We start from the raw sequence: 16,538 nt of genomic DNA on the forward strand, positions 1-16,538 counted from the left end.
ACACACACACACACACACACACACACACACACACACACACACACACACACACACACAAACAGAAAGATGCTCACACAAACATTTACATTTACATTTAAGTCATTTAGCAGACGCTCTTATCCAGAGCGACTTACAAAATGGTGCATTCACCTTATGATATCAGTGGAACAACCACTTTACAATAGTGCATCTAACTCTTTTAAGGGGGGGGGTTAGAAGGATTACTTTTACCTATCCTAGGTATTCCTTAAAGAGTGGGGTTTCAGGTGTCTCCGGAAGGTGGTGATTGACTCCGCTGACCTGGCGTCGTGAGGGAGTTTGTTCCACCATTGGGGTGCCAGAGCAGCGAACAGTTTGACTGGGCTGAGCGGGAACTGTACTTCCTCAGAGGAGGGAGGCGAGCAGGCCAGAGGTGGATGAACGCAGTGCCCTTGTTTGGGTGTAGGGCCTGATCAGACCTGAAGGTACGAGGTGCCGTTCCCTCACAGCTCCGTAGGCAAGCACCATGGTCTTGTAGCGGATGCGAGCTTCAACTGGAAGCCAGTGGAGAGAGCGGAGGAGCGGGGTGACGTGAGAGAACTTGGGAAGGTTGAACACCAGACGGGCTGCGGCGTTCTGGATGAGTTGTAGGTTTAATGGCACAGGCAGGGAGCCAGCCAACAGCGAGTTGCGAGTAATCCAGACGGGAGATGACAAGTGCCTGGATTAGACCTGCGCCGCTTCCTGTGTGAGGCAGGGTCGTACTCTGCGAATGTTTTAGAGCATGAACCTACAGGAACGGGTCACCGCCTTGATGTTAGTGAGAACGACAGGGTGTTGTCCAGGATCACGCCAAGGTTCTTAGCACTCTGGGAGAGGACACAATGGAGTTGTCAACCGTGATGGCGAGATCATGGAACGGGCAGTCCTTTCCCGGAGGAAGAGCAGCTCCGTCTTGCCGAGGTTCAGCTTGAGGTGGTATCCGTCATCCACACTGATATGTTCGCCAGACATGCAGAGATGCGATTCGCCACCTGGTTATAGAGGGGAAAGGGAAGATTAATTGATGTGTGTCTGCATAGCACTGATAGGAGAGACCTGTGAGGATATGACAGAGCCAAGTGACTTGGTGTATAGCGAGAATAGGAGGGGCCTAGACGAAGCCCTGGGGACACCAGTGGTGAGAGCACGTGGTGCGGAGACAGATTCTCGCCACGCCACTGGTAGGAGCGACCTGTCAGGTAGGACGCAATCCAAAGGCGGGGGCCGCGCCGGAGATGCCCAACTCGGAAGAGGTGGAGAGGAGGATCTGATGGTTCACAGTATCAAAGGCAGCCGATAGGTCTAGAAGGATGAGAGCAGAGGAGAGAGAGTTAGCTTTAGCAGTGCGGAGCGCCTCCGTGACCACAGAGAAGAGCAGTCTCAGTTGAATGACTATGTCTTGAAACCTGACTGATTTGGATCAAGAAGGTCATTCTGAGAGAGATAGCAGGAGAGCTGGCAAGGACGGCACGTTCAAGAGTTTTGAGAGAAAAGAAAGAAGGGATACTGGTCTGTAGTTGTTTGACATCGGAGGGATCGAGTGTAGGTTTTTTCAGAAGGGTGCAACTCTCGCTCTCTTGAAGACGGAAGGGACGTAGCCAGCGGTCAAGGATGAGTTGATGAGCGAGGTGAGGTAAGGGAGAAGTCTCCGGAAATGGTCTGGAGAAGAGAGGAGGGGATAGGGTCAAGGGGCAGGTTGTTGGGCGGCCGGCCGTCACAAGACGCGAGATTTCATCTGGAGGAGAGAGGGAGAAAGAGGTCAAAGCACAGGTAGGGCAGTGTGAGCAGAACCAGCGGTGGTCGTTTGACTTAGCAAACGAGGATCGGATGTCGTCGACCTTCTTTTCAAAATGGTTGACGAAGTCATCCGCAAGAGAGGGAGGAGGGGGGGGGGGGAGGAGGATTCAGGAGGGAGGAGAAGGTGGGCAAAGAGCTTCCTAGGGTTAGAGGCAGATGCTTGGAATTTAGAGTGGTAGAAAGTGGCTCTAGCAGCAGAGACAGAAGAGGAGAATGTAGAGAGGAGGGAGTGAAAGGATGCCAGGTCCGCAGGGAGGCGAGTTTTCCTCCATTTCCGCTCGGCTGCCCGGAGCCCTGTTCAAACCGATGCGCTCACATACAAATGCACATTGCCAAAGTCATACGCATGCAGTACACTAATGTTGACATTGTGATCATATCTTAGGTGAAGTACCGTCAGATGTATGAGCAGGAGATGAAGGGGAAGGCCACCTCAGATGCTGGGGCAGCAGAATTCGCTTTTGCCAGAGAAAATGCGGGGAACTTCAGCCAGGTGAAAACAACTGGGGCCTTTGACCCAGATAATAGTTTCTGCTGTCTAAAGATACTGGTCCTGTCCAGGCAAAACCCTACCCCCTTGGCACTTACTGTATGCCGATCAATTATGTAGTAGCTCTACCTTGTCCCCTGATAGGGGAAGTTTTGCCAAATATAGTATATGCTTTATCTGACATTTTGCGGTTTCATGAGGTTTGGAGTTTGGAAATGTAACATTTAGAGTACTTAAGCATCGAATACATTGCACGTTGGGGGGATTTTTCACACCTAGCCGAGCTATTAGACTATCCTTTTGTAAATTAATATATTTGTAGGGGTTGATGCATTTTTCGTTAGGGCAAAACTAATTAAGAGAAGGCTTCTAACTTCAATATAATCATTAATTCAGAAGGTTAAACCCATAGGTGTTAGGCCTGCAGTAAATTAAATTAGATTACCAGGTTCATTTTTCATTAGGTTATAATAATTCATGTTCTAAAGTCCAAAAGTTATGGGTGGAGTTAGAAATTTGGCTGTGAGAATGATTAAAATCAACCAATGTCAGCCTTTAAATGCTTCATTATCCAAATATCGAATGTGCGTGTGGGCGATGGAGAAAAACAAAATGGTGCAGTTTGAGGCAATGTGGCAGAGAGTGATGCGGGCGTTGGAGATGGGCGTGTGAGCAGGTGGATCTGGGCAGGTGTGATGTAGTTGTCGTTTGTATATGTGTGTTTCGTATTGCCTAAAAATATCAAATAAATTCCGACAAAAAAAATGTGGGAAAAATGAAAAGCTGGCAACACACATCTGATTATGCATTATGAATAGGATTTATTTAATTTACATTCTTCATTGTAACCAGAATGTCACAAATAATAGGTCACACACAACATGAGCCGATTAAGTGGGTCAAAACAATAAAAACATTTCTTGATTTTGATCCAAAGCCACGAATGAGTGAGTCACTCAACTTTATCCTGACAAATCCTCGCTGGACTCTCTTTCATTCCGTTTCTTCTTCACATCCGCAAAGAAGGACTCAGTGTTTCAGAAACTCACTTTACATAGAGGGGCTATCACTCTTTCACACTTTGGTAAATAAAGCCACTTTGTTATTTAGAATTATTTATTTCTGTTTATAGAGGGAGAGAAACCAAAAGCCCACCGTGCCTATTTTTAGAAAACCGTCTGTAACGACCTGGGTGTCGGGGGGTGTGAAATCAGACGCAGGAACAGCAGAGCTTCAATACGGTGATTTTTAATGCCCAACCGGCAAACCAAAATGTCCTACACGGACTTACTGGGTGTCATAAACACTCCCCCTTGTGATAAAAACTCCCCCTTGTGATAGTGTGGTGCAATGACAGAATGACAGAATTTACCACAATCTGCCACCATCTACCACAAATGGTCGCGGCATAAGCTCGAAACTTTTAAAGGAAAAACCACTGTACATCCAATCCTCGCAGATCAGTGTGCTAAGTGGAAGGACCAATGAGGAATTCGATTTTGTATTGCCATTGCTACTCCCCCTTACATTTTTCAGCAGGGGATTTCAGCAGGGGATTGGCCATACAATTATTATTAACGGATTTCATTTTTTTTTAAAGGTGATGCGAGCGAGCAAATTTGATATATATTTTTAAGTAGAACCTCTTGTTAAAAATACTATAGCCACCTTAGTTCAACACCTAGCGACCTAACCAAGATATTTTAGCCTCTTGGCGAGGATGTTCAGCCAATATCTGAGAGGAAGTTGTGTATCTGTTAACTGGAAGCTTAAGTACATTATTTCTGCAATAATAATAAAAAAATTCAATACAACTTTAACATTTTTCTGATGTATTTTTTTTCTTTCTCAGAAAAGTGAAGAGGGAGGAGACCTGTGAAACGTTCAATTAAATTTGAAATGCGTAATTGACTATAGTGCTGCAAGTTAAATTCTACTGGTAGTGGTTTCATTGATAAATAAACCTACTAAAGTATCTTATCCCCAAAAGAGGACTGATAGTTGTTTAACTTTACAATGCCTCTCAGAAAGACAACAACCCACAACACTCTTCCAGATGTGCWCTTCAATTGGTATAAATTGGTCTGGCTCCAAACTTATGTGGAAAAGTAGTTTTTCAGTTGAAACACAAATTGTCCTTACAATGAGAAACCCGATATCTGATATCTTCACAGACATGGTTGTTGTACTGCTTCAGATTCTTTAATGCCTTAGAGATGCCAAAATCTTTTAACTTCCAGTTGTTTTCACTTTCCAACCAAGCTTTCCCCATATCCCATAGTCTTTTTTTATTTKATCAATATTCTTCAGATTGTAGTTGTCACTATTTGATATGATTTTATGTATGCAAAAGTAGGTGCGACCCATCGGCTCTGAAGTGGGTGAAACAGAGCCATACCTGGATGATGCTGGTACCTAGCTAGACAGAACATTTTCTCTTMCCTGCCAAAATGATCGCTATGCACATAATGCTTTGGAATTAGGATTACGCATTGGTGTCGATATGTCAGACAGTGACATGAGTTCAGAATACTAGGTGAGATTGACGGTAGTGTGTGCGTGTATCTATACCCTTATATCATCTGCTGAATTGTTGTAGCACTGTACATATTATATGATAACAATAGGGTGTACAGACGTTTCCAGCCCAACACAACAATACTCAATTCAACTAATCAAGGTCTTATGAATCAAATGGGTTTGTTAGCCCAGAACAAAAGTCTGCCATACTCTGTAGCCCTGTTCACATTTTATCTGTAGTATTAACTGTGTGCTGATGTGTGTTTCTCCTTGCAGATTGCCTACACTGAAGAGTACGAGCAGCAGAGAGGGAAGGGCAGTTTCCCAGCCATGATCACTCCTGCCTACCAGCTTGCCAAGAAAGCCCAGGCCCACGCCAGTGATGTGAGTAGTGTCCCTGCTGAACAAGTATGCTTTAGGGGTGTCTGCTGCACAAAGGGGTATTGTGGGTGGATATATTGAGGTTTAAGTCCTCCGCTTTAGGGGTGTCTGCTGCACAAAGGCGGGTATATGTGGTGGATATATTGAGGTTTAAGTCCTCCGCTTTAGGGGTGTCTGCTGCACAAAGGGGTATTGTGGGTGGATATATTTGAGGTTTAAGTCCTCCGCTTTAGGGTGTCTGCTGCACAAATGGTATTGTGGGTGGATTTATTAAGGTTAAATCCTCCGCTTTAGGGTTCTGTGCCAAAAGTGGTATTGTGGCGGTGGATTTTATGAGGTCTTATCTCCTCCCCTTTAGGGGTGTCTGTTGCACAAAGTGGTATTGTGGGTAGATTTATTGAGGTTTAACTCCTCCGCTTTAGGGGTGTCTGTTGCATAATGTTGTATTGTGGGTAGATTTATTGAGGTTTAACTTCTCCGCTTTAGGGGTGTCTGTTGCATAATGTTGTATTGTGGGTAGATTTATTGAGGTTTAACTCCTCCGCTTTAGGGGTGTCTGTTGTATTGTGAGTGAATTTATTGGGGTGAAAAGTTGTATTGTGCAGCAGACATCCCTAAAGCGGAGGAGCATACGTTGGGGTATGTGGGTGAATTCATTTTCAATAAGGAAACACAATTGACAGACAGTCTGATATCTATCTCATTTTGGAGCTGTATAGTCACTATGGATTGGACAATATATTGAGTAATCTAGTAAAGAGAGAGGATAGTTTAAAGGGATCCCTCCTTCTATTCTTGAAAGTAATCACTGATATGCCATGACTGTACTTGTGAAAACGATGTACTTCAGTGGTTCTGTGATTACTTCAATGAAGGGAGAAAGGAAAGATGCATTTCAAACACATTTTCCAAATAGGTCCAGGGTTTCACAAAACTCACAATAAGTAGGCATTTCACTGTAAGGTCTACACCTGTTGTATTCGGCGCATGTGACAAATACAATTTGATTTGATCACATTCATCCGTCACCTTGTGGTGTTGCCGTGCGGAATTTCAGGTCATGGTCACAGGGATAAGTAGCGTTCCCCGTGACTCACCAAGAATCCTGTGCTGTCATGTTCCAAACTCTCCACAGACCAAATTAGACTGTGTGTGTGTGTGATTGAGAGAGCATGCGCGCATGTGTGTGTTTCGCAGTTGTGTGTGCCTGTGTGTTTATTGCCGATTGTGTACAGCATGTATGAAGATGCGCTCATAGACAAGTTATGCAATCTGACAGATGGGAATGTGTGACCGAGGATTCTTCCGCTCTTTTTAAAATCTTTCTCTGCTTCTCTTTCCATTTTTAACCCCCCRAGCTGAAATACAAGAAGGACCTGAATAAGATGAAGGGCTCATCCCACTTCCACAACCTGACCAGTGAGGACAACCTGGCCCTGAAGAGCGCCCGCAAAATCAACAAGATCGTRAGCGAGGTGAGATAGACCTGAGAAATGAGAGCAAAAAATGGGGGCAAAAAGATGGAAAGGTTGTGGGCAGAGGTGGGACCAAGTCATTTTCTTTACAAGTTACAAGTAAGTCTCAAGTCTTAGCACTCAAGTCCCAAGTCAAGACAGGCAAGTCCCAAGTCAAGTCCCAAGTCCTAAACTTTGAGTTTCGAGTCCCAAACAAGTCATAATGTGCTCTTCACCAAATGTAATACCATTTCATATTTTTAACAAGAGTAATAGTTAGTGTATTACATTTACGCAAATCATGAATGCTTTAAAATATATATATTTATTACTTTCCAAATAAACATATTTCCATGGAAATACATGGGTAGGCTTGAGAAAGACCCCTGCTATGGGGCGCAATCGGGCGATGTAGGCTTGTACACAATCGCCCAACCTTCTCTCTCACACACACACTCTGTGTGTGTGGTAACAGTAGGCTAACGTATGTCAGTGGTTTTAGGAACAGCAGTAACATCAGACAGGATTTAGGCTACAGCATAATTTTTWATATTTGGGCTTGGGAAGGGTATCAAGTCAGTTCGAGTCAAAAGGCTCAAGTCCAAGTTAAGTCACGAGTCATTGGTGTTAAAGTCAAAGTCGAGTTGKAAGTCATCATATTTGTGACTTGAGTCTGACTCGAGTCCAAGCCATGTGACTAGTCCACACCTCTGGTTGTGGGTATATAAATGTAGTGCACACCACAAACAATGAAGATAGAAAAAAGAAACAGAAGAAGACAAAATCATAACAAAAGTCCACTTATTTGCATTGCCATGTTCCACAGTCATTTACATAGTGTCCCAAATGTTATGTCCGCTCGGCCCTATGGACTTAACTTAGCTCCATGGGCAGGGAAAGGTTAGCTAGTTCTATTTGTCTTTGAGCACGTTGATAAATGCAACACGTTAGTTGGAGCATCTATTCTGAACCATTTCTCCTCTTACAAATCATCTCGACAAATTCTTCTGTGGAGGTCAATGGTCAGGAAAGTCTCTGCAGGTGGCAGATTCATACAGAGTGACATCATCCATACACATCATCCTTAGAGGTTAAGCTTAGGGCGTCAGGATCGAGCTCAGAGACACATTTGGGATTCAACTTTGCCTAATTGTCTGTTTGACTGTGATGGAACACCTATTGTAATGTGTGCTCTGTTTTCTCCCTGGCAGGTTGAGTACAAGAAGGACCTTGAGAACACTAAAGGCCACAGCATCAACTACTGTGAGACGCCCCAGTACAAGAATGCATCCAAGGCTGCCAAGTTCAGCAGTGATGTGAGGAATGCATGAGCAACACGGCAGATGCATGTGCAAAGATGCTTTTCATATGGTGTTGCTACTATATTAGTTTAAGCACTAGCTAAGCATTGCCAAAGTGTCATAGTTTAAGATTTAAACACAAAAATAGATTGGTGAGTATGGGGAATGAGTATGTAATAGATGCTAGAATGGTTTATAAATGGAAACATATAACCAAATACTCGAAATAGCAGATGTGAGCTAGTTAGCACTAGTAACCATCGTGGGTGATGTCATCCTCCCTGAGACCTGAAGTAGTGTCGTCCTTGCCCAACCAAGACCATGGTTTTGTTAGRGGTAGGCACGCTAGCTTTGGGAGCACAACGTGTCATTATGGATGGTGGTTCTGCCGGAAAGGCACGGAACTCAAACATCTCAAATATTTTCATTTTACCCTTATTTTACAAGGTAAGTTGACTGAGAACACATTCTAATTTACAGCAACGACCTGGGGAACAGGGGAGAGAAGGGGGGATGAATGAGCCTTTTGGAAGCTGGGAATGATTAGGTGGCCATAATGGTATGAGGGTAGGGCTGTGGCGGTCACAACATTTTGTCAGCCGATGATTGTCAAGCAAATAACTGCCGGTCTCACGGTAATTGACCGGTAATTAACATAAACACATTTAGCATCTCCTAGTTCCATGCATAGCCTAAAAGCCACTGATGCAGACCTTTGGAACATCTACATTTTAAAAAGTATAATAAATGCATGTAATATAGCCTACACCATCACAATAAATCCATTATTTATTTTAGATGGGTCTAAAGAAACATGATATGAAGAAAATATAGTCTATTTCAGAAAAACGGAATAGCATACACTGAGTTGTCCTTATGTTAGGCCCTGAACTGGCTATATGGAATACAATTTAACATAACTGAATAAAATAGAAAGGATATTTTCTCCAAACGATTTGAGGAAGTGCGCACAAGCAGCTATTCTGTGTTGAGCGGTTAACAAAGAAACAGGCTCTCCTATATGCTTATTTTAGAGTTATGTATGTAACTTTAGTTGTGATAAAAACGTTGGGCTATATGTTTTGATTTTTAATACATTCTAAGGCTGCACGATGTGACTCTAATAATGATTAGAAAAATGTTGCATGAAAGGCATTAGCTCTGCTTAGTTTTTTGCACAGGCTGTACACACTTCATCAGTCTCTCATTCACAATTTGACAAGCACTTGATAATGCCTTGAATTTCCCAGCTGCATCCCCTTTGTGAGGCCGTAATGCCCCTTAAAAGAARCCATGCGTTTTGCGCCCAGTGGCCGTTGTGCCCTTGGGCTGAGTATAATAATTATAATTCCCTCCCGGCTGCATGCTGAAGCTCCTCTCACTCACATGGCTCTCCTTCACGTGATTGGGTCTTTCTCGCATGRTACAAGTAAAGACAGACACATTGGAGACAACTGCGTGCGTCCTTATCCAATTCCACTGTCCACGTTGAATTTATCAGCCAATTTTTCAGCCAATCATCCTCAGATGATTAGGCCTGCCAAACAGCAAAAGCACTAGCCTATGTCAATCTATTATCCCCCATAGTACAAAACTTGACCTATTCTATGCAAGAAATATACCGTGCATTCAGACCCCTTGACTTTTTACACACTTTGTTACGCTACTGCCTTATTCAAAAAAATTATAATTTCCCTCATCAATCTACACACAATACCCCATAATGACAAAGGAAAAAGGTTTTAGACATTTTTTACAAATGTATGAAACATTTAAAACAGAAATATCACATTTACATCAAGTATTCAGACCCTTTACTCAGTACTTTGCTGAAGCAACTTTGGCAGTGATTACAGCCTCAAGTCTTCTTGGGTATGAAGCTACAAGCTTGGCACACCTGTTTTTTGGGGAGGTTCTCCCATTCTTCTCTGCAGATCCTCACAAGCTCTGTCAGGTTGGACGGGGAGCGTCGCTGCACAGCTACTTTTAGGTCTCTCCAGAGATGTTCGATAGGGTTCAAGTCCGGGCTCTGGCTGGGCCACTCAAGCACATTTAGAGACTTATCCTGAAGCCACTCCTGCATTGTCTTGGCTGTGTGGTTAGGGTCGTTGTCCTGTTGGAAGGTGAGCCTTTACCCCAGTCTGAGATCCTGAGTGCTCTGGAGCAGGTTTTCATCAAGGATCTCTTTGAACTTTCCTCCATTCATCTTTCCCTCGATCCTGACTAGTCTCCCAGACCCTGCCGCCACCATGCTTCACCGTAGGAATGTTGCCATGTTTCCTCWAGACGTGAAGTATGGGATCAAGSCAAAGAGTTCAATCTTGGTTTCATCAAACCATGYTCTGAGAGTCTTTAGGTTCCTTTTGACAAACTCCAAGCGGGCTGTCATGTGCCTTTTACTGAAGAGTGGCTTCCATCTGGCCACTGTACCATAAAGGCTGATTCCTGGAGTGCTGTAGAGATGGTTGTCCTTCTGGAAGGTTCTCCCATCTCCACAGTGGAACTCTGGAGCTCTGTCAGAGTGACCATTTGGTTCTTGGTCACCTCCCTGACCAAGGCCCTTCTCCCCCYATTGCTCAGTTTGGCCTGGCAGCCAGCTCTAGGAAGAGTCTTGGTGGTTCCAAACTTCTTCCATTTAAGAATGATGGATTCCACTSTATTRTTGGGGACCTTCAATGCTATTCATTYACTACAGCTCAGCGTTCAACACCATAGTGCCCTCAAAGCTCATCACTAAGCTAAGGACCCTGGGACTAAACACCTCCCTCTGGAACTGGATCCTGGACTTCCTGACGGGCCACCCCCAGGTGTTAAGGGTAGGTAACAACACATCCGCCACGCTGATCCTCAACACAGGGGCCCCTCAGGGGTGCGTTCTCAGCCCCCTCCTGTACTCCCTGTTCACTCATGACTGCATCGCCAGGCACGACTCCAACACCATCATTTATTTTGCCGATGACACAACAGTGGTAGGCCTGATCACCGACAACGACGAGACAGCCTATAGAGAAGAGGTCAGAGACCTGGCCATGTGGTGCCAGGACAACAACCTCTCCCTCAACGTGATCAAGACAAAGGAGATGATTGTGGACTACAGGAAAAAGAGGACCGAGCACGCCCCCATTCTCTTCGACGAGGCTGCAGTGGAGCATGTTGAGAGCTTCAAGTTCCTTGATGTCCACATCACCAACAAACTAGCATGGTCCAAGCACACCAASATAGTCGTGAAGAGTGCACGACAAAGCCTATTCCCCCTCAGGAAACTAAAATGATTTGGCATGGGTCCTCAGATCCTCAAAAGATTCTACAGCAACATTGAGAGCATCCTGACTGGTTGCACCACTGCCTGGTATGGCAACTGCTCGGCCTCTGACCGCAAGGCACTACAGAGGGTAGAGCGAATGGCCAAGTAAATCACTGGGCCCAAGCTCACTGCCATCCAGGACATCTATACCAGGCGGTGTCAGAGAAAGGTCCTAAAAATMGTCAAATACTCTAGCCACCCTAGTCATAGACGGTTCTCTCTGCTACCGCATGGCAAGCGATACCGTAGCGCCAAGTCTAGGTCTAAGAGGCTTCTAAACAGCTTTTACCCCCATGCCATATAAGACTCCTCAACACCTAATCAAATGGCTAGCCAGACTATTTGCATTGCCCCCCCTCTTTTACACCGCTGCTACTCTCTGATGTTATCATCTATGCATAGTGACTTTAATAACTGTGCCCACATGTACATATTTCCTCAACTAACTGGTGTCCCCGCACATTGACTCTGTACTTTTCTGTATTTTACTGCTGCTCATTAATTATTTGTTACTTTTATTTTTTTTATCTTATCCATATATATATATAATATATATATTAACTGCATTGTTGGTTAGGGGCTTGTAAGTAAGCATTTAACTGTAAGGTCTACACCTGTTGTATTTGGGCATGTGACTAACACAATTTGATTTGATTTGATTTGTTTGGGCCAAATATAGGCCGGTCCGGTATGGACTTCTGTGGACGTTGAAATCAATGCCGGTCCGGACCAGCGTTTAAATTTTTTGGGGTCCGTACCGGCATTGATTTCAACGTCCACAGAAAAAAAAGATGTTCATGGATGTCGCCCTATACTCAGTGGGGTCAAAGAGTGACATTTTATATTTTCCTACAGAACAAGTACAAGGAGAAGTATACCAACCACATGAAAGGGCACTATGAAGGCTCTGAGATGGACAAGAATGCTGTACACGCTATGAACGTCAGAAAGCTGGCAAGCAATGTAAGACTTTCTTRYTTTTTAKTCTGAWCTAATACACTACATGACCAAAAGTATGTGGACARCTGCTCGMCGAACATCTCATTCCAAAATCATGGGRATTAATATGAAGTTGGTCCCCCRTTTCCTACTATAACAGCCTARACGCTTATGGGAAGGCTTTCCACTGGATGTTGCAACATTACTGCAGAGACTTACTTCCATTTAGCCACAAGAGCATTAGTGAGCTCGGGCACTGATGTTGGGCGATTAGGCCTTGCAATTCATCCCAAAGCTGTTCGATGGGGTTGAGGTATTTCTATTTGTATTTATTATGGATCCCCATTAGCTGTTGCCAAGGCAGCAGCTAGTCTTCCTGGGGTCTGGAAAAGTTAAGGCAGATATACCATTTTCAAAACATTACAACACATTCATTACAGAATTCACAACACACTAAGTGTGTGCCCTCAGGCCCCTACTCCACAAGCACATATCTACAACACAAAATCCATGTGTACTTGTGTATATAGTGCATATGTTATCGTGTGTATATGCATGTTTCTGTGCCTATGTTTGTGTTGCTTTACAGTCCCGCTGTTCCATAAGGTGTATTTTTATCTGTTTTTAAAATCTGATTCTACTGCTTGCATCAGTTACCTGATGTGGAATAGTTCCATGCAGTCATGGCTCTATGTAATACTGTGTGTCTCCCATAGTCTGTTCTGAAGTTAGGGACTGTGAAGAGACCTCTGGTGGCATGTCTTGTGGGATATGCATGGGTGTCTGAGCTGTGTGCTAGTATTTTAAACAGATAGCTCGGTGCTTTCAACATAAATAAATACATAAATACAAGTGATGAAGTTAATCTCTCCTCTACTTTGAGCCAGGAGAGATTGACATGCATATTATTAATGTTTGATCTCTGTGTACATCCAAGGGCCAGCTGTGCTGCCCTGTTCTGAGCCTATTGCAATTTTCCTAAGTCCCTCTTTGTGGCACCTAACCACACGACTGAACAGTAGTCCATGTGTGGCAAAACTAGAGTCTGTAGGACCTGCCTTGTTGATAGTGCTGTTAAAAAGGCAGAGCAGCGCTTTATTATGGACAGACTTCTCCCCATCTTAGCTAGTGTTGTATSAATATGTTTTGACCATGACAGTTTACAATCCAGGGTTACTCCAAGCAGTTTAGTCACCTCAAGTTGCTGAATTTCCACATTACTTATTAGAAGATTTAGTTGAGGTTTAGGGTTTAGGGAATGATGCCAACTGTAAAGGTCAGGGCTCTGCGTTGGCCAGTAAATGTCAGGGCTCTGTGTATGCCGGTCAAGTTCTTCCACACCGATCTCAACAAACCATTTCTGTACGGACCTCGCTTTGTCATGCTGAAAAAGGAAAGGGCCTCACCCTTCTGGAAGCACAGAATCGTCTAGAATGTCATTGTATGCTGTAGTGTTAAGATTTCCCTTCACTTGAACTAAGGGGCCTAGCCCGAGCCATGAAAATTAGCCCCAGACCATTATTCCAAGAAAACCATAATAGAATGCATCTACTGTATTTCTATGATTAAACATACCAATATGTACAGTGCTTTCAGAAAGTATTCACACCCCTTGACTTTTTCCACATTTTGTTGTGTTACAGCCTGAATATAACATTTATTAAATTGAGTTTGTGTGTCACCGATCTACACATAATAGCCCATAATGTAAAAGTGGAATTTAGTTTTTGGGACATTTTTGCAAATTAATAAGAAATTAAAAGCTGAAATGTCTTGAGTCAAAAAGTATTCAACCCCTTTGTTATGGCAAGCATTGGCTGACTGGGACAAAAATTCAGCCCTGGCATTTTAGCAGCACATCATACCCTAGTGGTATTACATATTAAGGAATTGGCATTACATTTGTGTCTCTTTCTCTGTTTTCTTCCTACCGCCATTGCACCTAGCGCCACTGAGCCGTCTCTGCTAGGCCTAGCATCCTTTCTCACAGCTCTGGTAGCAGAAGACCAGGGGACCACACTGCCTATACTGATCCCAGCAACATCTTAGTTGTGAATGAATAAACAAATGTATTAGATAAAGAAGAAAAAATACTGAATACATGCCTAATAGGTTACCATTGGCTCATAATACCTTATAAAAGACTAACAATTTATTTAGCTAATTAGTGCCTGGCTATCATCAAATCAAAATATATTGGTCACATTCCCAGAATACAGGACGTAAATGTTGCAGCGAAATGCTTACTCACAGGCTCTCCTCAACTGTGCAACACACACACACACATATACACAGACATAAATACAACCAAGTAATAGAACCATATTTTAAAAAGGAGGAAGGGTAGTAGGAATATATACACAATATACTATGAGTATACTATGAGAATACTATGAATATACTATGAATACTACAGAATATGCTGGGATGGAAAGGTAAAGAAAGATGATACCTAGTCAGTTGCACAACTGAATGCATTCAACTGAAATGTGTCTCCTGCATTTAACTCAACCCCTCTGAATCAGAGAGGTGCAGTGGGGTGTTCYTAGTGAGYACGACTGGCTACTATTTGGAACTTTGTGAGGTGAGCTTTCTGGTGCCCAGAAACGCTGAGGCATCACCCAAGTGGGTGCTACCCAGAGTGGAAGAGAAATCCAGTGGCTATAAGACTCATGCTGGTTCCCAGACTTGCCCTCTACAAGATCATCAGCAAACTCCATCACCATCATCTACCATTCTCTGACCATCTCTCTCCGCTCAAGCCATGAACGGACCCTCCATCTTCGGAGGATGCAGCTTTCAAAGACTTGGCCTCGATTGGTTGACCTGTCCTGATATATTGCTTGTTTTTTTTTCTTCTGTTGAAGCTCTTTGAGATTCTATGAAAGCGCTATAGAAATGACATACATTATTATTCATCCTCCACCAAACTTTACAGTTGGCACTATGCATTCTGGCAGGTAGCGCTCTCCTGGCATCCGCCAAACCCATATTCGCCCGTCAGACTGTCAGATGGTGAAGCATGATTCAGAAAATTCTAGAAAACACGTTTACCTTAGTAATTAGGTTACTTAATAATATATTCTTTGTATCAATAGCTGTAGCATGTGGTATCTATTTAAACAGTCTACCATGTATGTATTAAAACAGTCTTTAAAAAATATATATATCCATATACAGTGCCTTCAGAAAGTATTCACACCCCTTGACTTATTCCACATTGTTGTGTTACAGCCTAAATTCAAAATGGATTAAATCGATTTTTTTTCTCACCCATCTACACACAATACCACATATTGACAAAGAGAAAACATTCTTCCAAATGTATTGAAAATGAAATACAGAAATATCTAATTTACGCTCTGGATAAGAACGTCTGCTAAATGACTTAAATGTAAATGTAAATGTATTCACACCCCTGAGTCAATACTTTGTAGAAGCACCTTTGGTGTCTTTTTGGGTAAGACTCTAAGAGCTTTGCACACCTGGATTGTACAATATTTGCCGATTTATTCTTTTAAAAATTCTTCAAGCTCTGTCAAGTTGATTGTTGATCATTGCTAGACTGACATTTTCAGGTCTTCCCATAGATTTTCAAGCCACTTAAAGGAAAACTGTAACTATGCCACTCAGGAACATTCAGTGTTGTCTTGGTAAGCAACTCTAGTGTAGATTTGGCTTTGTGTTTTAGGTTATTGTCCTGCGGACGCCAATGTAAACTGAGGTTTTTGGATATACAGTGGGGAGATCAATGATTTGATACACTGCCGATTTTCGCAGGTTTTCCTACTTACAAAGCATGTAGAGGTCTGTAATTTTTTATCATAGGTACACTTCAACTGTGAGAGACGGAATCTAAAACAAAAATCCAGAAATCACATTGTATGATAAACAATGCAAGATTCAAGACTTCGTGCTTTTCAGCTAAAAAATGATTATATAGAATTCTTGCCACAACAAAATGTTGAATATTTGGGCATAAAATCATCGAAGCTCTGCAGATTTTGTTGTGAGGATCCAGAATCAATAGACCATTTATTTTGGTATTTCCCCAGGTAGCCTGTTTCTGGTCTCAGGTGTCAGGAATGGCTGAAAATGCATAGCATTGATCTAAAATTGACCCTAGAAATAGTATGTTGGAGATCTGGAGAGACCGGGTCAGTCAATGACTAATATACAATACTTTAGTAAAAGTATTTATCTTCAACACGCAATCTGTAGATTCTATTCGATTAGATAGATTGAAATTGTACGTTAAACATTATAGCATAGTTGAAAGATATGTGTTGCGTAGAAACCGGAAGTGGGTAGCCAGCAGAGATAGATGGGAT

General features: G+C 43.0%; 1 protein-coding gene across 1 annotated transcript in view; it reads left to right on the forward strand.

Annotated features, from left to right (window-relative positions):
• nrap (nebulin-related anchoring protein) overlaps positions 1 to 16,538 on the forward strand; it is a 115,924-nt gene that overhangs the window by 10,439 nt on the left and 88,947 nt on the right. Inside the window, 5 exon segments of the mRNA XM_024006142.2 lie at positions 2,204 to 2,311; positions 5,105 to 5,212; positions 6,568 to 6,684; positions 7,875 to 7,979; positions 12,124 to 12,231. Of these exon segments, the coding sequence (XP_023861910.1) occupies positions 2,204 to 2,311; positions 5,105 to 5,212; positions 6,568 to 6,684; positions 7,875 to 7,979; positions 12,124 to 12,231 (546 nt within the window).

The sequence above is a fragment of the Salvelinus sp. IW2-2015 genome, linkage group LG17 (genome assembly GCF_002910315.2).
Source record: "Salvelinus sp. IW2-2015 linkage group LG17, ASM291031v2, whole genome shotgun sequence".
Taxonomy (NCBI): domain Eukaryota; kingdom Metazoa; phylum Chordata; class Actinopteri; order Salmoniformes; family Salmonidae; genus Salvelinus; species Salvelinus sp. IW2-2015.